General features: G+C 41.1%; 1 protein-coding gene across 1 annotated transcript in view; it reads right to left on the bottom strand.

Annotated features, from left to right (window-relative positions):
• Nucleotides 1-2,542: 2,542 nt before the first annotated feature.
• fbxl9 (F-box and leucine rich repeat protein) overlaps nt 2,543-24,682 on the bottom strand; it is a 35,677-nt gene continuing 13,537 nt past the window's right edge. The window contains exons 5-8 of the mRNA XM_060928440.1: nt 21,226-21,438; nt 14,924-15,118; nt 5,605-5,822; nt 2,543-5,333 (exon numbers count right to left, since the gene is read on the bottom strand). Coding sequence (XP_060784423.1) covers nt 5,174-5,333; nt 5,605-5,822; nt 14,924-15,118; nt 21,226-21,438 — 786 coding nt within the window. The 3' untranslated portion in view covers nt 2,543-5,173. The remainder of the gene's footprint in view (nt 5,334-5,604; nt 5,823-14,923; nt 15,119-21,225; nt 21,439-24,682) is intronic.

Raw genomic sequence — 24,682 nt, 5'->3', positions numbered from 1 at the left:
GTCGATTATCACATGGGGCTGTTTCCTGACGTTTACAAAATGGATCCTTTCCGTGTTGTCAGAACAATTGTTCATTGTGTCGTAACCAGCTAAATATTCAGGCATGACTTTGGGTTAGGGTTAGACTTGTGATTCTGATGTTCAGAAATGAAATCGTGATAATCGACGACAGGCACTGAACGTACTGTAGTGCTGCTTCAGAGACGCATACGGTAGAACTCCACACCATTCTCGGTGGCCAGTTCTGGTACTCTAACTCGATCCTGGACTGATTTCAATTGTTTCTAGTATTTGGGCCCAAAGAGATGGGAAAACGGAGTCCGTGTTTAATAAATGCACGGTGCTTAACACTAACAGCAATGTGTAGCTTTAGTATAAATGCGGAGGTGATTTATAGGAAATTGCGTGTGCTGATTGGTCGAGAGATTCAGCCTATTTCTCGATAATCACCTTGAACGACTCGGCAAAACGCCAACCGATCGCTTCGTTACTGTAAGGTGGTGTTTACATTAGACCGTATCCGTCTCATTTTCGTCGCGGATGCACTGTCCGTTCACATTAAAACGCCGGGAAACGACTCCACAGGCGGAACAACTTGAATCCGCCAGGGCCCACGTGTTCAACCCAGTGCTGTGTAAACATTGAGATACGAGGAAACACAGTGCTGAGCTCTAGCTGACGTCGTCATTGGACAACGTCACTGTGACTTCCTGATTCGCTGGCGTTGGTCATGTGGTGCGACTGCTGAAAAACGGCGCGGACTTCACTTCCTGCTATTGTTTCCGCCTTGTATCACCTTTTTGTTTTTCATTAAAGAGTATAAAAGTATGAATATAATGCTTTGCCATTCTTAATGTTGTTCATGGTAAGATGCAAACACTGCCCATTGTGTAGTTATGATTGTCTTTAGGCTCGCCATCCTTCCACTTGCAAGTGGTGAGTGACTTGCGCATGCCCGATATGCACTGAGATCACACACACAGCGGCTCAGTCCCGAATCACTGCTCGTGCGCTTCACTCGCGCGCTCTGTGAGCTGCGCAGCCGCTGAGGAGGAAGCGCTGAGCCGCACTGACACATTTCAACTTGCGTGCCGTAATTAGTCATGTGATTAGCGTATCCGTGTATTGGCGTTGCTGTGTGCACGCGAATCGTTTTAAAAACGTTAATCTGATGATCCGCTGATACGGTCTAATGTAAACCCCACCTAAGTGAGGAAGAATTACACATGATGAAAGAAAATGCTGTTCCTTAAAACACTAAAGATGCTCTGAAGTTTGGTCTAAAACTATTCAAAAGGTAACGTGGAACTGTGATTTTATTTTATCGATTTCAAAACAAAAGGATTTTCTGATTCGGTGTAGATACGTGACAAGTCTGCGCCGCACCACGCCGGTATTATAATTACATGCTGCTTTTAAAGACTGAATGATTTGATTATTTAAAAAAACCAAACCTGTATTTGTACTAAACAATTATCCACCTCAGGTTCAGTGAAGAATAACCTCAACTTAGTTATTATTCACCGATATTAACTTCACCCTCAGTGTTAAACAGCAGCAACTCGACAAATAAAAACTATTAACGTGATGAACCTTCATCTTTGAAAGAGCATCAGATCCCTCAGGAAATCGGTTGCTTATTTTTAAGCCTCGCTACATCCCGTAATATCTTAGTTTCTGCATTAACAACCAACCCGCTGAACCAGCACTGTTCATGTTTTAATCAATACAGAGAACATGATCATCTGCAACTAAATTTATATCAAGAAATGAGTGTGTCTGAATATTTTTTGCACAGTCCTGTGGTTATTTAAGGACTTCTGTGCTATAACAGTTATTCCCCAAAATCGAGTCGTACATGAGCTGATAGCCGACGAGGCGCGTAGCACCGAGTTGTCTGTGTAATCCATGTACGACGAGATTGAGTGGAATAACTGTTTTATTCTCTCCACATTCACTGGATTTTGAGAAAAACACAGCTCTTAATTTGATAAATAAAACTTTTTATACAAAGCGTCCGACGAAATCATTTCTGCTTAGAATGTAAACGAACTGGCACAATGACGGGAGCAATTTGTGAAAAATGTGAAAATTCTTGAGCGGGGGGGGGGATCTTACCATCAAATACTTTCTATATTTTGTAGAGTTTTTATTTTGTCCTCGGTTGGTTCAGCAACACGCCGCCATTTTGTTTTTCTCTACTCCTCATGGTATATGAGCCGATAGCCTAGTAGTAGAGTAGCCAATCAGAGCGTGCGATTGCTCATATCCAGTGAATGTATATACTGTATATAGTAGCTTCAGTCCAGTGTGGGATTTTCATTAACATTTTTCAGTGCGATATTAAACTGCTTTCAGATTTGGTGTTTTTTTTTCCCCTCTTTAACCATCAGGGCAAGATTTACTAGAAAAAGCAATCCTGAAAGTAAAAAAGTTCAAGCTTGACCGCAAGTACATTCAAAGTTCAGGGAGCACAGGGCTACGAGGAAATGCAAGTTTTGTTAGTAAGCAAATGTTAAGTAATTAGACATAATGAAGCTGGTTAGTTTTGGGAAGTTTATTGTGATGTGAATCTTCCAGTCTGGCTGAATCGTGAATAATGGTACAGGTGTAATGATCTGATGATTTGCACCGAAGCATTTATTGACTTCAAGTGACAGCTTTTAAATCAATCATAAATAGATTATAGAGAAAAGGACAAAAATCAATCAATCATTCACCTCAGCACAGATGGGTTTATATGTAAATGAAATGCACTGTATTGTACTGTATCAGATCAGTGTTGCCTGAATCAAAGTCATTTAGCATCGTATCATGTGGAATCTTGATGTTTGAAGCTCTATATTGCTGCCACTGATGGATTATACTTATTTCAAATTTATACATTGTTTGTAATAATAAAATACATAAATATAAATCCCTGATACAACACGCTGTGGTTTTTCAAAATAAAAGTAAGTAAAACACTTGGTACCGATGATGATCTTTCCCCATGCTGCATCCACATTTCACCACCAAACAGAAATCTGCATCTGATTTAATTTAAAAATAATAATAAAAAGCAAAATGCTTGTGTTTGAACAATTTGCTGTCCTCATAAAACAAAAGTCCTGTGTAGTTTTTTTGGAGGACGTACTTTACAGTATAGCATGTGAAGACTGGAGATTTTGTATAAAATTCTTAATCATTAAAATTTAGAAACAGCCCTTATAGCCGGTGTATTATTTGAAATGTGATGTTTAAAAGTAGACTGCCTTTCAGATTTTAAGTGGTGGTCGTAAAATAATTTACCCAATTATTTTTGTTTAGTGGACCGAAAGCTACTGAATTCGAACCACAGACTTGCAATTTTATTAGGTTTTTTTTTATTATTATTATTATTATTAAATAGAACAATTTAATGAATTTAGGGTCAAATGGCTCTAAATTCTCCGCTATTTTTTCCTGCTTCACCATGACCCTATACAAGATACTACATTATGCATCACATCATGTGGCGGGCTTTCCCCGTTCACGCAAGGCATTGTGGGATACAAATTTGAAACAGGAGAGAAAAATGGAGGACGCGAGTGTGCGAATGAAACGTGAAAGAGCGACTACAGTAACGGAAAGAAAGCAAGAAGAAAAGGAAACAGGACCAAACTAATAAATATCGGCGCTCAGTGAGCACCTCGGTGTGACGAGCTGTTCGTTTAGCGACAGAATGATGGAACTGTCAGTGCACGCTCAAAGGGAAACCTGTGCATGCGCGCACACACAAACACGGACTTCCTCTGTCTGCTTGACTGCGCGAAGCGAGTGATTTCATGCACATTATTTGCTTTAATCCCCTCAAATTAAATAACTTCCCAGCCACAGAACAGAACGGCCTGATATTTTGTGAGATATTACAGAAATAAATAAACATATATCACAATGACCACATTTCAGACTTTATGAACTTGAAAGGCCGTCTCGCTTTAAAATGGAAAAAAAAAAAAAAAATCTGTTGATGGCATTAAGGTACTATTATATACATATTTTACCGGTTTTAGAGTTTGTGCAAAGAAGAAAGAAGGTAAACTCTTTGGAGAAACGTTTAAACATGACGTGTAAAGTAAATTAATAGCCTTTTGCTAACACTTTCTACCAAGGCCACGTCTATAATGAATTAAAAGCCGACTGATACAGGATTTTTAAAACCGCTTAAAAAAAGTCCAATAATGATCTCATCTCATTATCTGTAGCCGCTTTATCCTTCTACAGGGTCGCAGGCGAGCTGGAGCCTATCCCAGCTGACTACGGGCGAAAGGCGGGGTACACCCTGGACAAGTCGCCAGGTCATCACAGGGCCGACACATAGACACAGACAACCATTCACACTCACATTCACACCTACGCTCAATTTAGAGTCACCCGTTAACCTAACCTGCATGTCTTTGGACTGTGGGGGAAACCGGAGCACCCGGAGGAAACCCACGCAGACACGGGGAGAACATGCAAACCCCGCACAGAAAGGCCCTCGCCGGCCACGGGGCTCGAACCCGGACCTTCTTGCTGTGAGCCGACAGTGCTAACCACTACACCACCGTGCCACCCAGTCCAATAACGATATCCGCCAAAATACTTTTCAGAAACGAAGCTTTTGCCAGAGTCCTCACCAAGATAACATGATCTAGTGCCGTTTAAAAATTCTTGATTTTTATTTATTTTCATAAACAGTGCTGTAATTTGAACCAAAAGTTTCTAAAAATATCAGATCCATTGTAGAGTACAAATGAACATTAAAGGAAGCCGTGTGCATGCCTTAGGCTCAGTCCGTACCATCATGACCCCGGTCTGATCTTTTCCCCATAAAGACCTCGCACTCAGTTAAGGAGTTAATAAATCAGTGTGTAGAATACCTTATCGAGGCTTTATAACGTGAATTCGCTCATAGTTCATTATAGCCATGACCTTCATAGAAAGTGTTACGGGTTATTTTTCGAACATCGTATCGTCCGACTGCTCGTGTATCAGAACTAGATATCAGAAACGCGAAGGGTTCAGCGTACAAGTGAGGGGGGAAAATAAGTGATGGTTTGTTGGTCCGTGTTTTAGTTGTTCACATGCCTGCAGACTAACAACGTGGCGTCCGTGAGTGAAAATGCCTCGTCGAGTACCATCCCAAGTTTATAACGTACGTTGTGCGTAATCAAAGTGCGAGGTTTACGTCTGCAAACCGATATTGTACACGTTCCAGAAAGGGCAGATGTGATCGCAGGAAGTCCATCTTCGTTCCGGTGATATCTCGGCACTTGGAGATGTCCAGCGTCCTCAGTCTCTTACAGTGCTGGACTATAAGGCTCAGGGACCTGGTGGATGAACATGTGAGAGGTAATAAACACCATTCAGAGCAATGCCTGTCTGCCTTTCAGTGTTAAATAACAGCCATTATTACCTGAAGCATTCGTTGTACAAGTCCCTCTGCATGAGCTGTTACTATAGCAACAGTAACATATTAGAATGAGCTCATTAATATAAGCCTGTGCACTACTGTTATAGAAGAGCGTGAACAGGACAGGGTTACGCTTGTACATGTACAAGGTGATGCTGATAAAATGGCTTCGGTTTGTACCAGCTCACCTGTCTGTGATGCCGTCGCAGTCGGCGAGCTGCAGGTGCTGCAGTCTGCGCAGGTGAGGCAGAGCGTGAGCCAGACCCTCGTCTGTGAGCCGGGAACAGCCGCTCAGCGCCAGGCTGGTCAAGCAGCGGCAGTGAAGGGCTACAGATGCCACGCCCTCATCACTGATCTCCGGCAGCATGGCGAGAGAGAGGCGCTGGAGCACGGGGAAACGGAGCACCTGGAAAAATGAAGACCCAGCTGAGAACGCCGTACGCTAAATGTTAATCAATCCATATTTTTCTGATTGAAAAATTGGAATTGTTTACTCAGTACATGTAATCCAAACTAAATTCATGTGCATGTGTTTGATGCTGACTTTTCACAATAACCATAAGATTTAATAAATTTTATACATGTTTAAACATGTTTCTTGACCTATAATCGTTATCAGAACTGTGATTCGTCGTCTGGCCATACACTGAATTCAGTACTTTCTTCTTTTCAACTTTTAATTTACAATTTTTCTGGTCCTGAAATTAATACCACCACCAGATAGATCAGATCAGCTCAAAATACCAGGAAGGAGGGGCTCTAATGATTATAAACTGATTCTCCAAAATAGCCCGCTGCTTTTTACTTTATTTATTTTTTTTAAATACAATAAGGATATTCGAGCTCTGATGACTGTGTAATATTAGTCTGAAAAGATCAGCAAAAAGATTGAATTATTTAAAAAAAAAAGCATTAAAAGGAGTTATGATGGTAAGTATTAAAATATGTTAAGAGATTGGATCAGAAAATATTTAGCAATTTACCCCCCCCCCAAAAAAAAAAAAAAAAATCCCACGCTTAAATTGTTCGAGTGAAAACGATCTTTAAAAAAAAAAAAATTAACCAGTTAATAACATTTTTCTATTTCAGTGTGATCTTGAGAAAGTAGTCTAAAAACTTAAACAATTCCCTAATACTCCTAAATTCCTTTCCAGAACACATCAACTTCCTGCACACCCGGCTACAGCTTAGATAGCCACTCTCGCTGGGTTTGCGAAAAGACAGAGTGACTGCAGGAAAACCCGCGTGGAAAATATTTTTCCTCCGACTCTGCAGTGCGATTCACTGCTACATTAATAACTGTTCTATATTCCGTTCTAACACTTTTCAGCTAAAGAGCAGGATATGGAACTAACCAAAATAAAAAATGTGTTTCTCATCCCTGATTAAAACCTGGTTACGGGCAATTCCATGCAAATGTCAACCTCACCATGCAAAAATAAAGCAACATGTAATACATCAAAACCACTCCCAGAGATCTCACCTAGGCCTGTATTTTACAGATGTGAACAAGCTGAACCAATGTGTCACCAACCTAATATGTCACTGTCCGTCTTTCTTTCTTATAATGTAAAACCCAAGCTAAAATCAACTTTGATCATGTACAATTCTATATTATTGCCACAAGCCACAGAAATGTATGCTAAAATCCACAAAACAGCAAAACAATAGCCGTCCTAAATATTATTTAAGAACTTTGATAGTTTTAGCTGATATTTAGAGTTTTTCAAAGGGTTATGGTGGTTAAATTGCTGATTTTCTAAACATACGCCATGTCTATTTCAGACGCGTCACATCCATAACGGAATTTCGTCACATCCATAACGCTGACTTTTCCTTCCGAAACTCTGCATGAAATACAAAATATTTTAAACAAAGATTTTTTAATATTCACCTTGGACCCCTCTATCAAACGGATATCTCCATTTCGACATTAGGTTTACAATTTCACAGAGTTTGATAAAAATGTACAGTCACCCAAGAAAAGTGATACTTTTTCTGTCACATCCATAACGCATCTTTTATTGGCGTTTTCTGGCATGCCCTAGATGTACTATGGGAATTGTTCTTGTTCTATCACTTCTCCAGTATGGTACAGCCTTAAAATATGCAACACCTGTTTAAATACTGGGAGACAATAAAACATGCACTGGGTCATTTGTTCCCATTTTGAGTTCAAGTGTCACGTCCATAACGCTGGAATTGCTCTTACACAAACTTTTGAGCATCTTATTAGTCGTAACTGTTCAGATTAAGCTGGGCAGACACTGTGCGATTTTTGGCCCGATTTTGACACGATTTTCACTCGTGCGACTATTTTGGAGATCGGGCCGAGTTTTGGCTCAATCGTGCGTCTCGGATCGTGTAGTATACATGGGGTAACGGCAAGCGATTAACACCTCACGACCTCCTCCCGATCAATCGGATGAAAATCAAACCTGTTTGAAATCCTGGTCGCCCATCGTGAGGCTATCGCGCTGTTGAAGCAGTGTCACGAGCCGATTTACCTCAACCTGTCACACTACACATGCGCGAACACAGATACGGAAGAGAAAACAAACACTGAGCAGCACTTCCAGTCTCCTCTTCTTCTTCTTCACGTTGCAGTTCCGGATACAAGAATCCGACGAGTCGTGTATGGAAGTACAGTGTGAGCAGTCAGATCGCATCCGAGCATCGGATCGTATAGTGTGAGAACAGGAATCGTAAGCTGCGTGCTGCGATTCACTCGTACAGTGTGAGCAGCAGCTGAATACCGCGACTGGAAAAAAAATAATAATAATCACAGTGTATGCCCAGCTTTAGACCTTTAATTCCTTATTATGAAGTACAATTTTAGTTATCATGATTAATTAGGAGTTAAAAAGTGCCCAATTTGAGTTTAATTAAACAAATAACATCCTCAGTTAACCCATTTGAGCTTTACTATTCGTATTTTTTCCTTTTCCACCATTTGTCCATGTCCAAAATAAGTAAAAAAAAAAAAAAATTTTTTATAGGGCCTGACTTCATCATGCATGCCATTATTATTGGCTAATATGAGCTAATTGCTGATAAATCGTTATCTGTGTTTATAACGATTGATTAATGACAATTACAAGAGAACCAGAGATATAGAAGATGGATCCTTTAACCATGTTATAAGTGGTGTTGTGTAGTCTGTCCACCAGAGGGCATACTTCAACTCCACTGTTGGCAACACACGTTTGGTGTTCAGCTATTTAACAAAAAGTCTATTTCAAATCATCTCATCTCATCTCATTATCTCTAGCCGCTTTATCCTGTTCTACAGGGTCGCAGGCAAGCTGGAGCCTATCCCAGCTGACTACGGGTGAAAGGCGGGGTTCACCCTGGACAAGTCGCCAGGTCATCACAGGGCTGACACATAGACACAGACAACCATTCACACTCACATTCACACCTACGCTCAATTTAGAGTCACCAGTTAACCTAACCTGCATGTCTTTGGACTGTGGGGGAAACCGGAGCACCCGGAGGAAACCCACGCGGACACGGGGAGAACATGCAAACTCCACACAGAAAGGCCCTCGCCGGCCCCGGGGCTTGAACCCAGGACCTTCTTGCTGTGAGGCGACAGCGCTAACCACTACACCACCGTGCCGCCTATTTCAAATCATATTTAAGTTTTAACCAAATTTCTTTGCACAGTTCCTATATAAATAAAAGTATTCTAAAGAGTATTTCATAGCTATATTAAGAAGAAACCTTTGTCACATGCACACTTCAAGCACAGTGAAATTTATCCTCTGCATTTAACCCATCTGAAGCAGTGAACACACACACACAGAGCAGTGGGCAGCCACACCAGAGCGCCCGGGGAGCAGTCAGGGGTTCAGTGCCTCGCTCAAGGGCACCTCAGCCCAAGGCCGCCCCACGTCAACTTAACCTGCATGTCTTTGGACTGTGGGGGAAACCGGAGCACCCGGAGGAAACCCGCACAGACACGGGGAGAACATGCAAACTTCACACAGAAAGGCCCTCGCCGGCCACGGGGCTCGAACCCGGAACCTTCTTGCTGTGAGGCGACCATGCTAACCACTGTGCCACCTTTATATCAAATTAACATTTGATACATGCTTTATTTGAGTGATGAAAATGGATTAAACATGTATTTAATTAAGTAGGCTTTACCTTAAAAGGTGCTGACTCCAAAGTTATATGAAATTTCCCCTTATTTATTTATTTATTTATTTTTTTAAAAATCATGCATGGCATTTTCCTCCATCTCAGAAAAACAATATCATGCGGACGAACGGGATGTGATCATTCTGAAGTCCTGAGGGTCACTTTTCTCCGTTATGGGACTGTTTTCCTCCCTCTTGAGGTAAACAGTACGGCCCTACGGAAACAGCCGAATGCGAGGATCTTTAACTAATTAGCGTAACGAGGGAACTGCGTCACACCAAGATGGCGACGCGCAGAAAACATTGTGACTCTGCGCCGACCTCGGAGTTTTGAGTAGCAGGGATGTAATTTGTGGTTGACGTTCACGAAGAGATCCATGAAATAAAAGATGAATAAATAGATCTTTTCTCTGTTCCTGCTTGTGTTCTCATTTCTTTCTCTGTAAGATCAAACCATTAGGTGTGTCACTCCATACTCGCAACCGTGCAGTCAAGCCCATGCACTCGATAGCTAAGTACTAGCTAGAATTATTTAGTTATCGGTCCAGAAAAACACCACATCATCTAACCTTGTGCTGTCTAGCAGTTGCACTCACTAGGCAGGCTTTCCTTTCCCTTTCCGCTGGCAGGAGAGCCGAGTCCGCCATGTTCGCCCACGCCGACTCGTTTTGGTTAAAAGTAAGTCAAACGCCCCACGGTGGTCACATTGTTGCTCTCTTGCTTCAGTGACCTCCAGAATCGTAAAACGCGGGACGCTTTTTATCTCGGCAAAACGTTCACACACAGGATACACGGTGTGTGTGTGTAGCAGCGAAACATCTCGAAACTCCAACAGCAATAGAAAGAGAACATTTTACCCAGAATTCAACTTTGCAGTCAGAACCTTTAAACTAATAAATGTGCATGTTTCCAGATGAATAGTTGCGTCAACAGGCCCAAGTAACGTACCTGGTCTAGATTCTCTTTCACTGTCCAATTACAGACCCATTTCAAATCTCCCTTTCCTAGCTAAGGTAACGGAGAGAGTTGTAGCCCCTCAGCTTCATACTTTCCTTGCTTGTAATGATCTCTATGAACCCTTTCAGTCAGGCTTTCGCAAAAAGGAGGTTGTTAATGACCTGCTCTCAACTGATGCTGGTCATCTCAATGTCCTTGTTCTCTTGGATCTCACAGCTGCCTTTGACACCATACCGTACATCATGAGAGACTCATTTCCAGACTATCTTCTTTTGGTATTACTGGCTTAGCTTTATCCTGGTTTCAGTCATATCTAGCAAACAGGCAACAGTTTATTTCTATTGGTGTTCATAAATCATCCACTGCTACTGTTGCTCAAGGTGTGCCTCAGGGTTCTGTCCTTGGTCCCCTTCTTTTTATATTATACGTTTCTCCTATAGGCCAGATTATTCGTAACCATGGCCTTAACTTTCATTGTTATACTGATGATATTCAAATCTACATCACCATCACCCCTTCCATAGCCTCTGTTCAGCTGCTAAGGACTTGCATCACTGACCCTAAGCAATGGCTGCATAAGAACTGCCTTAAACTTAATGCTGGCAAAACGGAGGTTCTATTAGTAGGTACCAAAAGACAGGTTCAGAATTTCTCCAGTTTTACTATTGATGTTGTGTCTATTCATCCTTCCCAAGTTATAAAAAACCTTGGAGTTCTCTTTGACTCCACCCTTACGTTTGAACCCCATCTTAAACTAATTACTAAGAATGCTTTCTTTCACCTCCGCAATATTGCACGTCTCCGCCCTTTTCTCTTGGAAACTGATGCCAATATGTTGGTCAATGCATTTATTTTTTCTCGTCTTGACTATTGCAATTCTCTCTTTTATGGTCTCCCTGCCACATTGCTCAATCGCCTGCAGTACATCCAAAACTCAGCAGCTAGAGTCCTCACACTCGTCAAGCGCACTGCTCACATCACTCCTGTTTTACAGTAACTGCATTGGTTGCCAGTTATTTCTCAGATCAAATACAAAATCTTGCCTTTAACCTATAAAGCTCTTCATGGTTTTGCCCCTTCCTATCTCTGTGAGCTAATTCATCTGTACTGTCCCTCCCGCTCCCTCAGATCTTCTGTCTGTGGACTTCTGACTGTTCCACGTTTTAAACTGGCATCTATGGGTGGCAGATCATTCAGTGTTGCTAAACTCTGGAACTCATTATCACAATTGCTTCGTGACTGTTCCACTCTCACTTCCTTCAAAGCCAACTTGAAAACTTCTCTTTACCTCACACTACTCTTCCTAGTTTTTTTTTTTTTTTGGTGGTAACTCTTGTGTAAAGCGTCCTTGGGTTTGTGAAAGGTGCTATATAAATTGAACTTATTATTATTACATGCAGGGGTTAAACTGGGATTGGTTATGTGGGTGGGCTCTGCCTCGTACCCGCCCCTGCCCCCGCCGCCCTGCCCCAATATACTTTTTGGAAAATAACCCTCTAATTTGATAACCATATCATATTGCACAGAGATATACACCTTATCTGTGTGTTGTAGGCCTATGTGTGTCTTGTAGTGCCCCCCTACACATTATGGCAGTTTGAATGTAGATTGGTTGGCCAATGTAACAGATTGTACAGGTTGTTGTACATTGGTTTGAAGGAAATGATTAGTGGGGGGTCTGGGGGTCCTCCCCCAGAAGTTTTTTATTATCATACATGTTATTTGCTGAATTCTGGTGCATTTTAATAAGTTGTTAGCTGACTTTACAGAGGTAGGTTGAGCAATATCATGTTAAATCTTGTCACATGCCTACAGGTGAAAAATGTGAAGGAGAAATGTTCAGTGAGAAAATTTGAAGGCTTGCACAATCTTAAACCAAAACAGTTGATTTATTTTGGAGGATAAATGTTAAATATGCCAAAACACTGTCAGTCAAATTGTCAATCAAATATATTCATGCAGTGAATGCAACCAAATACAAACAACACTAACATTGGAAGCATTTATTATTATTGTTATTATTATGTATTCAATTATTTATTTGGCATGTGGTGCTTTTTGTATTGTCTAGAACATACATAAGATGAGCATATTATAGCAGCAAAATAGAAGCACAATCATTTGAATGCAGCAAAAGTTTTGCTGCATTCAAATGATTGTGCTTCTATTTTGCTGCTATAATATGCTCATCTTATGTATGTTCTAGACAATATAAAAAGCACCACATGCCAAATAAATAACTGAATACATAATAACAATAATAATTACACTAATAATACACTAATAATATTAACAATAAATAATAATAAATTAACATTAAATTAAATATTAACAATAAATAATAAAACACTAATATTAACAATACAGTGAACATAATCATATTTTTTATTATTAAAAACAAAATATCAAATAATACTGAAGAGGGGAAAAAATAATACTGATCTAAATATGTTGTGTTTTTATTTTTAGACAGTATGTGTTTTGCTAAACACATACTGTCTAAAAATAAAAACACAACATATTTAGATCAGTATTATTTTTTCCCCTCTTCAGTATTATTTGATATTTTGTTTTTAATAATAAAAAATATGATAATGATTATCTCCCCCTTCCCCCTGGCTAATTTCTGTCGATAACTGGGGACTATGGAAATTGAACTCGCCAAATGCACAGACAGTTCGTTCAAGCACCTCTGATGGATTAGGATCGTATGCAGGTAAAAGGGGAGACGGTGTACGGAGAAAATTATAAACAAGTCACAACGCTGAAACACAAGCCCAAAACCCCGCAAACCACGACTTCTGATTTTTTTTTAAAGCGAGCTCACAAAAAAAGAAACCCCAAAGTCGCTTATAAAAAGCGGAATTGGCAACCCACGCAGTGTTCCAGAAACCAGAATCTCTGATCGCAAGTTCTGTTCTAAATAGCTTTGACAGGTCGTCTTGTTATCAGGAAAACTATGATCTATCTCATAAAAGTCATGGGTTTATTGATTAATAAAACGATATTTAATTATTCAGAACTGAAAATCGTGAAAAGGGTTTGTTGCTTTTGATGTGTGCGTGATCATATGCCATCCGCTCCGAGCTTATGTGCCGGGGCTCAGCCCCGGACAGCCCCGGCCCAATTTAACCCCTGATTACATGGGTCAAAACGGTTTGGTTTATCATGTATATTTAGGCCTGCTTGACTATTCTTATACTATTCACAACATCTCATCTCATCATCTCTAGCCGCTTTATCCTGTCCTACAGGGTTGCAGGCAAGCTGGATCCTATCCCAGCTGACTACGGGCGAAAGGCGGGGTACACCCTGGACAAGTCGCCAGGTCATCACAGGGCTGACACATAGACACAGACAACCATTCACACTCACATTCACACCTACGCTCAATTTAGGTGGGGTTTACATTAGACCGTATCAGCGGATCATCAGATTAACGTTTTTAAAACGATTAGCGTGCACACAGCAACGCCAATACACGATTCGCGTGCACACAGCAACGCCAATACACGGATACGCTCGGCTCCGCAGGCATCCTGCGCTCCAAATCACTCCGCCCTGAACAGCGAGTGCCCTCTGGAGGGTGCGCACTCCGGCCCTGCGCAGCTCACAGAGCGCGCGAGTGAAGTGCACAAGCAGTGATTCGGGACTGAGCCGCTGTGTGTGTGATCTCAGTGCATGTCGGGCATGCGCGTCACTTACCACTTGCAAGTGGAAGGATGGCAAGCCTAAAGACAATCATAACTACACAATGGGCAGTATTTGCATCAGTATTTGCAGTATTTTCATACTTTTATACTCTTTAATGAAAGGTGATACAAGGCGGAAGTCCGCGCCGTTTTTCAGCAGTCGCGTCACATGACCAACGCCAGCGAATCAGGAAGGTGGATGTCACAGTGACGTTGTCCAATGACGACGCCAGCTAGAGCTCAGCACAGCATATCCGCGTATTCTCAATGTTTACACAGCACCGGACCAGACACGATCTGGATTGAATACGTGGACCCTGGCGGATTCCCATTTCCCAGCGTTTCCAGGCGTTTTAATGTAAACGGACAGTGCATCCGCGAAGAAAACGAGACAGATACGGTCTAATGTAAACTTGGCCTTAGAGTCACCAGTTAACCTAAACTGCATGTCTTTGGACTGTGGGGGAAACCGGAGCACCCGGAGGAAACCCACGCAGACACGGGGAGAACATGCAAACTCTGCACAGAAAGGCCCTCGCCGGCCCCGGGGCTCGAACCCGGACCTTCTTGCTGTGAGGCGACAGCGCTAACCACTACACCACCGTGCCACCAATGATAAAAATGTGTCCCAAGTAAACAAACCAGTCTTTAACATACTGATCAAATACAGACAGCTGTTTCTGATTAACTGGCTGCTGATCGCAGTAACTCACCTGTGTTATGCTGGCGTCGGTCAGTTTGGAGCAGCCGGTCAGGTCGAGTTCCTGTAGATCTTTGATCGCCCGCAGTGAGGTTCCTTCTCGTTCCCTGAAGGTGACCAGACGTGGTTTCTCATCGAACGGCATTTTAGGAGGCCGAAAGAAGCCCATGTTCCCAAAAGTGCGGGTAAAGCGCGGCCCTTCATCCTCCTGCGGTGCGGTGAAGAGTTATTGAAGAGTTCTTTAATTCTTTCATACTTTTAAGTTCCCATCTTATTTCACTTCTGTCACGACTGCCGCTATTGAAACGGATAAGACGCTCACACTGCATGCTATTTTATAAGTTCCCTGAAAGTAAAGGGGTGACTGTTGATATACAGTACTGTGCAAAAGTCTTAGCACCCTATTTTTCATACAAACTTTGTTATAGATTTCTATTTCATGACTTCTACATTATCGAGTCAAAACATTACAAAAACATTTTAGAGTTCTAGACGTTCATTTTTTTTCCAGCATAAAACTAAATTTTACAGAAAAGTTTGTATCTGAGCAACGTATGCCATCCATAAAAGCACACTTTTCAGATTAAAAAAAAGAAAATGCACTGCAAAAAATAATCTTAGGAAGTTTATTTGTCTATTTTCAAGTCAAAACATCTAGCCACCCTTATTATAAGACATAATTGCCCAACAAGCAAAACCTCATTTAGCTAGAAAGGTTAGTTTTTAGACAGCCCATCTTGAAAATCTTGTATAGACAAACGCTACGTTCACACTGCAAGGCTTAATGCTCAATTCCGATTTTTTTGTGAGGTCGTTCACATTAACAAATATATGCGACTTGTATGTGATCCTCAGTATGAACGAAAAGCGAGCTAAAAGTGTTCCGCATGCGCATTGCAGGATACGACGACGTCACACGCAGTGAGCATGGCCAGTGTTTACGGAAGTAAAACCGCCCGGTTGCGGTATGACCCATCCAATCTAGCTTGAATAGCTGCATCCCCCCAAATGGAAATCAGCTCCCTAACCTCTGCGTCCTTCCATTGAGAAGATTCAGAACCTTCACAGCCCGAAGCGTCCCTCGCATTGATGTCATGCGCAGGGGCGCAGATACGTTTTTTGAACTGGGGGGGACAAAAAACTGGGGGGGACAAAGCTGCCAGCAAACCAACCCCAACCCCGATATGCCTGTCAAACTTCTTATGGGTTACCATAGCAACCAAGCTCGAGCTCGCAACCTGTGCAGTCTGCGCAGCTCAACCAACCGAATATCAGTCTTTGTTTTGTTTTATGTGAGTTGTTGCAACTATGTATACACTGCTGTGCACCTCAATAAACCGAATGGTAATTAGTCTTTTGATTTTTCCGTGAGGTTTGCCTTATACAAAGAAAGACAGCATAGACGTTTTTTCCTCCCTATAAGTGGGGGGGACCGAACGAGGTGAATTTAAATCTGGGTGGGACGAATCCCCCCCGTCCCACCCTCTATCTGCGCCCGTGATTATGCGCCATGTTGTTGTAACTTTTTTTGAGAGACCCGCCGCCTACTTCAGCGCAGAATAGTGACGTTTGTGGCTTGTTGATGACGTGTAAGTCGGATGAATGCGACCTGGCGGTTCAGACTGAAGTCGCATATGAAAAGAGCGGATAGGAATCGGAATTAGGACCACATATCCAAACGGCCTGGGTCGGATTTGAAAAAATCGGATCTGTGTCGTTCATATTGTCAATTAAAGATCGGATACAGGTCACATATGGACGAAAAGATCGGATTTGAGTCACTTCAGCCTGCAGTGTGAACGTAGCCTATATGTCTTGAAAAAGTCTTATTTGGAGCACCTTTGAAAATAAAACAAGTTTTTTTTTTTTAAACAAGTAAGTACATTTTGGACATTTGTCAAATGCGGTTCATCTTGTTTCAAGAAAAAAAAAGTATGCTTGTTTTGGGAATAAATGAACTTTACTGAAATCTTTGAATCTTTCATTACAATTCATACATTTCAAAACACAGACTCTAGACCAGACAAGTGCCTTCAAAAAGGCTATGAGTGAGTGGAGGGCGTTTTAGTGAGGTCTTTTTGGAATGCTGTGAGTTAAGTTCAGTGTTTTTTTTTTTGTTTGTTTGGTTGGTTGTTTTTGGTGCCTGATCTTGTAAACCCCTCGTACACATGAATAGTCAGTGCCCCCAAAATGCACTGCTGCTTTGGCGTTGTGTAAGCACTGTAAGTCAAAATGCGTAGACTTTTTTTTTTTTTTGGTGCCTGAGGTCCTGGGGAAGTGGAATCTTAAAGTGCCATTCCACCATTGAATGTATTTTTTTGGCATAGAATACAATATATTTTATGACAACATGACTAGACAGAGAAATCTTTTAGCTTCAAAATGAAATATCAAACATCATTTTTTGACAACGACAAGTATATTAATTTTGCGACCAAAGTCACCTACCCTTTTAATTTCCGCGCGGTAGTGAAACGTGATGTCATCGGCAGGTTCCCCTTCTTGTGTACCACGTCACGTGTGATGTGGCACAGATTATCAGCAATGGCGGACAGAACGCGATTGTCAGCTTCAGAAAAGAAGCGAAGGAAAATAGCAAGTGATGCCCAAAGGAGACGGTCGATGGTGAATATCGGCACAGCAATCGACAAGTGGAAATCGCGTTCTATCCGCCATTGCTGATACCGTATTTTTCGGACTATAAGTCGCACTTTTTTTCATGGTTCGGCTGGCCATGCGACTTGTACTCCGGTGCGACGTATATATGTTTTTTTTTTTTTCACCGCGGAATAACTGGAGCTGATGCTGAGTCTGACGACAGCCACGCAGAAGAGGAAACGGCGCTTCATCTGCCGCTGGAGTTGGCAGAGTTGTTCAGAAGCGACACCGAGGATGAGGAATTCAATGGATTTGCTGATTTGGAGTGAAATCATCAGCTTGATAAACTTGATTGACCTGTGTTTTATTATTAATGATAGGCCTATAGTTATTTAAATAAGTTATGTAGTGATTTTAGGCAGTGCTTAATTTGTGAAGTGGGAGGTCCCGGAACGCAGGAGGTGGGTGGGTCCGGCGACTCAAAAAAAAAAAAAGGCGGGGGATGGTTTACTATAACTTTACGCACATGCGCTTATTGTGTGTGTAAAATAATAATAATAATAATAATAATAATAATAGACATTATGATCTTAAACGCTTTAGTGACGAACAGTTACAGACAGTAATATGTCGTGATATTATATTATAAAATATTAATTTTTATTAGTCTATATATTAAATTATATATTACATTTATCTTCTAAAATAACAGACTGTACTCATCACAGCCGGTTTATTTCACCATTGGAGATCAGATCACACAACACATGAGTTAAATGACTCATTTTAAGGATTTAAGTAGGGGATTTAAAAGCGGTGGTTGTTTTTTTTTTTTCACTAGGCGGTTGTTTTTACTACCGTACCTGTCTTTGGAGATGATATACCTATAGCCTACTTGACCTCTGATTTGATGAAATAAAATTCGACAAAAATGAAGAATGACACTCCTCGATGATGACTACAGCTTTAATAACACAGATGAAAGAGCCATGGGGCGATAATAAGCCCTACCGGTAAAAATATTCTAAAAGCAAACTGATTAATGCATCAGTAATAGGCTACTAATATTAGTTATAATAATAATAATAATAATAATAATATAGGCTATTAGTAATAACGATAGTGATAGTATTAAAGATAGTAGTAGATATTTAAAATAATCAGACTAGGCTACTTACAGGGCAAAGGGCGCGTTATCACTGCTCAGCTGTTCGTTTATTAAATAAACAATGCAGTCGCGCAGTAACCACGCGCCGCTTATCAGATACAATCACAGATTCCATGGATAGAATAACCCTTCAAAAAAGTGCGACTTATAGTCCGGTGCGACGTATATATGGTTTTTTCGTCTTCATAATGCATTTTTTGGCTGATGCGACTTAAACTCCGGAGCGACGTATAGTCCGGAAAATACGGTAATCTGTGCCATGTCACACGTGACGTGGTACACAAGAAGGGGAACCTGCCGATGACATCACGTTTCACTACCGCGCGGAAATTAAAAGGGTAGGTGACTTTGGTCGCAAAATTAATATACTTGTCGTTGTCAAAAAATTATGTTTGATATATCATTTTGAAGCTAAAAGATTTCTCTGTCTAGTCATGTTGTCATAAAACATATTGTATTTTATGCCAAAAAAATACATCCAATGGTGGAATGGCACTTTAAGAGATGTTTTAATGTTTGAATGTTGAAATGGGAAAAAAATAAATAAACTTGTTGCAATGCTACACGTGTCGTCAACTTGATTCAAGATAGTCTCTGGTCTCATATCTAGAGTATTTTACTAATTACAGGCCACAAAAGGAGAATCTTTTAAGCTAGCAATGCTTAGTTGTAGAATTTAACAATCCTAATATTAGTATATTTATCTTAAATTCAGGTTTTACTGCTAAGACTTTGTCATGAATTTAAGTGAAATACCCTTAAAATGAAATAAATAAAAATGACTTGAATGGCTAAATGTAAGAAGTACGATCTTGTTATAAGAACTATTTTGATTATTTTGAGTTAATCAGATCTCGCATAATAAGTTCCCCAATCTTATTTTGGAATTATTTCATCTAAAAACAGGTTAGAGTTTTCATCTTACTTTAAAGGGGAACAGAGGGCAATATATAGAGTAAATATAACAATAAAACACACATTAATGAACCTTATTCAAGACTTACAAAAGTTTTTTGTTCTAAGGTTGGAAAGTTATAGTGTTTTGAAAGTAGCGCGAGCAAACTATTTCCGCCCGCCATGATATTAATTTTATCCAATCAGAATGCACGTTCATTTTCTCTGCGTAACACTCATGACGTATGTATGTGCCCAGTTGTGTTGGCTCATTGTGGTTGGGAATAGCACGTGTGAAATACCTGTTTCTGCCACTTGCGACGATTTCGCAAGTCCACGGGTGGCGCCTATCTCATTGCAGCAAATAAATTCTGCTGGACTCGTGAGCAACTCCACGTTACATTTTCCGCACGAGCACCGCGCCGTGTCACCTGCACGCAGACGCTCTGCCCCACGCTCGCCATGCCCATGGTCAGCATCAGTCTCATCCTCGCCGTCATCTGAGCTTTCTTCTCTTCTTTCATCACCGGAGTCGAGAGTACCTCTCCTAGGTTCAAACTGGTACCCTTCTAAGCCATAGCCTGCTTGCAGTGTGTCTTGCGGGATCTCTTCGTATGATTCGACAGAGCTGTCGCTTTCACTTGATGCGCCCGACGCCATGATTACACGCTTATCTCCTCTATTTCGGAGAGTTCCGCTAGTGCAGTGGGTAGCGCTGACGTCACGGTCTTTTAAAAATGGCGACTCTTGTGCGGTTTAGCGTATAAAGTATTATATTTACAATTACCAAGATATTTTGTTGTTTTCTAGTATATAAATTGGATAGAATACTTAAGAATACGTTACTTTGTCACATCAGCAACTGTATATATTATATTTGGTACCCCTTTAAGAAATCTTACCAAGTCAAATTTGACTAGTTCCATTGGCAGATTTTTTTCCACCTGATTCAAGCAAATATGCTTTGTTTTAATCTTTTATTTCTTATTTTTGAAAGGCCATTTTTTGCAGTGCATGATGAAGGCTGCTGGGTTTTGGTGCAAAACGAAGACGCAAGTGTGACAGTCAGAGTGTCCAGAAGAACCGGGGCTGGTTCTGTAAGACGTTCAGTAAAACCTGCAGCTCATTTCCGCATAAAACTGCACTCACTGGACCTCAGACTACCTTTTTTTTTTTTTTAAAGCAAAGGGTCGTCTCACACCAAATATTGACTGTTTCATTTATTATGGCTTACTGATTAATAAAAATACTATAAACAGTAATGTTGAAACATTTCATTATTTTTACGCCATGTTTGGTCTACAGCATTTCTTTACATGCACCTAAGACTTTTACACAGGACTGCATGTTCAGCCTGTTGGAAATTGTACTAATCAGAGTTAAAGTGCTAAATTTCATTTTTCTGTCACAGGAATGGTATTTTTAAAACAGTGTGGTAACATCAACAAATATTCAAAGCCTGTAAAATCCTATTAAGCCAAAATATAATACAATACTGAGTTGTCTGTTTTAAAATAGAGAGATTAGAGACTAATTTCCCCCCCCAATTTTTTTTTTTTCGTGTGTGTGATATGATAGTCAGTCAGAATCACTGCTCAGTGCAGTGTGTAATACATTTCTGTTCCCTTGACATCGTGAACGTCCAGGCTTCTTACCGTATGCTTGCTGGGCTCTTTGCCATCACTGGGCTCCTCCATCCCGAGCAGCCCCCAGTCTGTAATCAGCTTACACCAGCCAAGACGCAGCACCCGCAGCCCGGGCAGGTAGGACGCGATGGCGTGGACACTGGAGTCTGTGAGGACAATGCAGGAGGTCAGATCCAGCTCTTTCAGACTGAACGTCAACAACCGAGCAAGCAAGCAAACGTCCTGGAGTGAAAAAACAAACAGAATCCATTAATACGGGGGGAATACGACATAATGCTGGTGGCAAAGCCTTGTGGAAAACATGGTGATCGTTCTAGAACTAGTAGCTGGTGAAGAATGAGCAGCTGATGTGAGATAATTTTGTCTCTCGCTTATGGCTTTAAGCTTCAGAATGTGTTAAGATTCCCATTGTGTTTCTCTCTGGAGGCACCAAAAGGTGTGAAGATCTCTGCTTCTGTAGCCACAGTTATCCTTTTGATCCATTGTTGACGAGGTTACAAAGACTGCTCTCCCATTTCTCTCGCTCACAGAGTTTTAGCTTGCTACAATTTTTTTTTTTTTTTTGAGAGCAGAGTGAAATTGTTATATTATTTAGCATGAATTTATGATTGATATATTTAGGAGGTATTCTAACAATAAGCTCCTTTAAATCTGAGCTCAAACACACCTTGAGTTTAAATGTTTGGAGGACCTCACGTGTGATCATCTTGCGTTCTCTACCACTGATTATCATTGTAAGGGTATTTCACGTGACAAACAGACTCGTCATTAAGTATTAAACCCTTAGAATGCCATATGGTAAACGCTAGTATGTCTGCATTCTTTTGAAAAATACCAGGAAATAATTTTAGCCAATCAGAAGTCTGAGTTTCAAACAAAGAAAGTCCATTTACAATAATTTTAATAGGAGCCACCATTTTGTTTCCGGGCGGTCCACGGGAGGGTCTCCCAAAAAGGGACCCAAATTAAAAACTGTTGAGTTCAGACTTCAGTGTTTTTCCAGGAAATCCCTCACGCTTGCATTGTTCAGGGATGAGAATGGGACATTTAAAAAAAACCTCTGAAATGCCTGGCCGGTCTACGGGGCATTTGCCCAATTCACAATCCCCCTTTCCCACATAAATAAATAAATAAATAAATAAATAAATATTTGCAAGGATGGACGGCGGTGGAGCAGACAGAGAGCCGAAAAACTTCTTCCCCCAAAAATATATATTTTTTTATTTTTTCTATTTTCAAAACTTTTCATAAAATAGTGCAAATATTTACAGTGCACCAACCAAAGGTTCAAATTGCCAAAAAGAAACCACAAAAATAAAGAGGCTTCAAGTTTGCCAGACTAAATCAAAAAGACCCTGAACAAAACTATTAGTCAGCCAAACCACAGCACCTTCAAACAAGACGTTCCAACCACAACTGAGGCTCTGGAGCTACTGCAGAGCTTACATACCCGCAGCCCCGCCCACAGCTGAGCCCAAATTACAAAATTAATCAATCAACTAAATAATGACTTCCTAAATACAAAACAACAATTTAAAGAAACAAACACAAAATATACAAACATCCAAAATAATTTTCATTAACCAAAAACCCTTCAGTGCATAGTAAAATACATGTTTCCCCAACATCAGTAAAACACCCCCGTTAAAATAGTCCGTTCCACCAAACACCCGCGAAACCCCTCCATAACAAGCCAATGGTACAGTCCCTCGGTTTCCCGCAACAAACAGGAAGTATGTGGAGTTCGCGTGATGAGTTACTAAAAACTATTTTGTGTTATAAAAATGCTAGAACTAAATAAACTTGACGTTAGAAATAACCGGTTTGTTTGTACGCGTGTTTCCTAGACCAGAGACAATGCTTAACAGATGGGAGATGAAAATGCTTAGAAATGTGTGATGCGTTTTACATACGAGTGGAGCCAAACAAATGTTACTAGAATGCCGGTAGGCCTTTCCCTGCACTCGCAACAAATGCTGTTCTCGTTAGAAACTACGGCAAACGGTGGAGTATGAAATGCTTGAAAACCAGTAATACCCATACAGAAAACAGTAATGGGAATGAAGTGCAACTCACAGCGACAGGTCAGCCAAGATGTTTGAATGTTGCGGGCAGATTGCTGCCTGTGCGCTTGCGTGAGGTGTGTGTGCGCGAGCGTCACGGCTCACTCCGTGACACACACATTTTTTGTTTTTTATATATATATATATATATATATATATATATATATATATATATATATATATATATATATATATATATATATATATAGAGAGAGAGAGAGAGAGAGAGAGTGATAATGGAGGTAACCGTAACGATATATTAGATTCCTCCTGACTCCATCTTTCACAATTTAAGTAAAACGTACCTTTTGATGTGCTCCTGGATGTTTCTAGCTCCTCTGTTTCCATAATTGATCATATCTGAGCACAGAACCTTTCCCGGCACATCCACTTTTCGGATATGTTCCGCCAGGCACATCGTCACAGTTTGTCCCCCTATCTGCACGGTAACGCTACTATCGAGCCATGCCCATTGGAAACAGTTCTTTATCCCGTTCGATTTATCGATTTCCCTGGCACGATCCTCATTTTTGCAGTCCAAAACTTTCGCCATATTGGCGAAGTAACTTTGAAAACTAACCAAAATAACTAGAACTTAAGACGTGATCAAAACCATGTACGTGTAGCTTGTTTCTCTGTGAATTGTAGAAGTGAGATGAAACTAGCGCCAAAACGTTGCCGGAAATCGTCGTGAGTTGTCGTTAGCATAAATATTGAAGAAAGCAATGACGATTTCCGTTATCACAGCCGCAACTAATTTTGCGATGAGCGTTGCCGAAAGATCCTGGCGGGCGGGTGGTCGGTCGGTCCTGCCTGTGCCACCACAAGCCTCGCCTCGCGCCGACCCCCCCCCCCGAAATTTTCTCAACGGATTTACACGTTTCACAAAAATGACATTTTCAGCGGGAAAAACTCGGAATTCCGCAGATCCGTGGAAAATTCTCATACCTGATTGTTTATGTGCAATAAAAGTGTTTAAGGCAGCTTCTTTTGTGCAAGTATACTTTTTGGCTACTTTTGAGATACAGACCTCCAGGACAAGGATCAGCATCCTACAGCGCTTTTCAACCTTTCGATTTCAACACATTTCCCTGTTGTAGTGATAAAAAGTCACTAAATTCTGTCAGTAAACAATTTGGGAAAACACAGTTTGTCGATGGATTTCATTGAGGTGGGGTTTACATTAGACCGTATCAGCGGATCATCAGATTAACGTTTTTAAAACGATTAGCGTGCACACAGCAACGCCAATACACGATTCGCGTGCACATAGCAACGCCAATACACGGATACGCTCGGCTCCGCAGGCATCCTGCGCTCCAAATCACTCCGCCCTGAACAGCGAGTGCCCTCTGGAGGGTGCGCACTCCGGCCCTGCGCAGCTCACAGAGCGCGCGAGTGAA

The sequence above is a fragment of the Neoarius graeffei genome, chromosome 8 (assembly GCF_027579695.1).
Source record: "Neoarius graeffei isolate fNeoGra1 chromosome 8, fNeoGra1.pri, whole genome shotgun sequence".
NCBI lineage: Eukaryota > Metazoa > Chordata > Actinopteri > Siluriformes > Ariidae > Neoarius > Neoarius graeffei.
The sequence above is the reverse complement of the archived record's forward strand: the minus strand, read 5'-3'. Positions and strand labels throughout refer to the sequence as shown.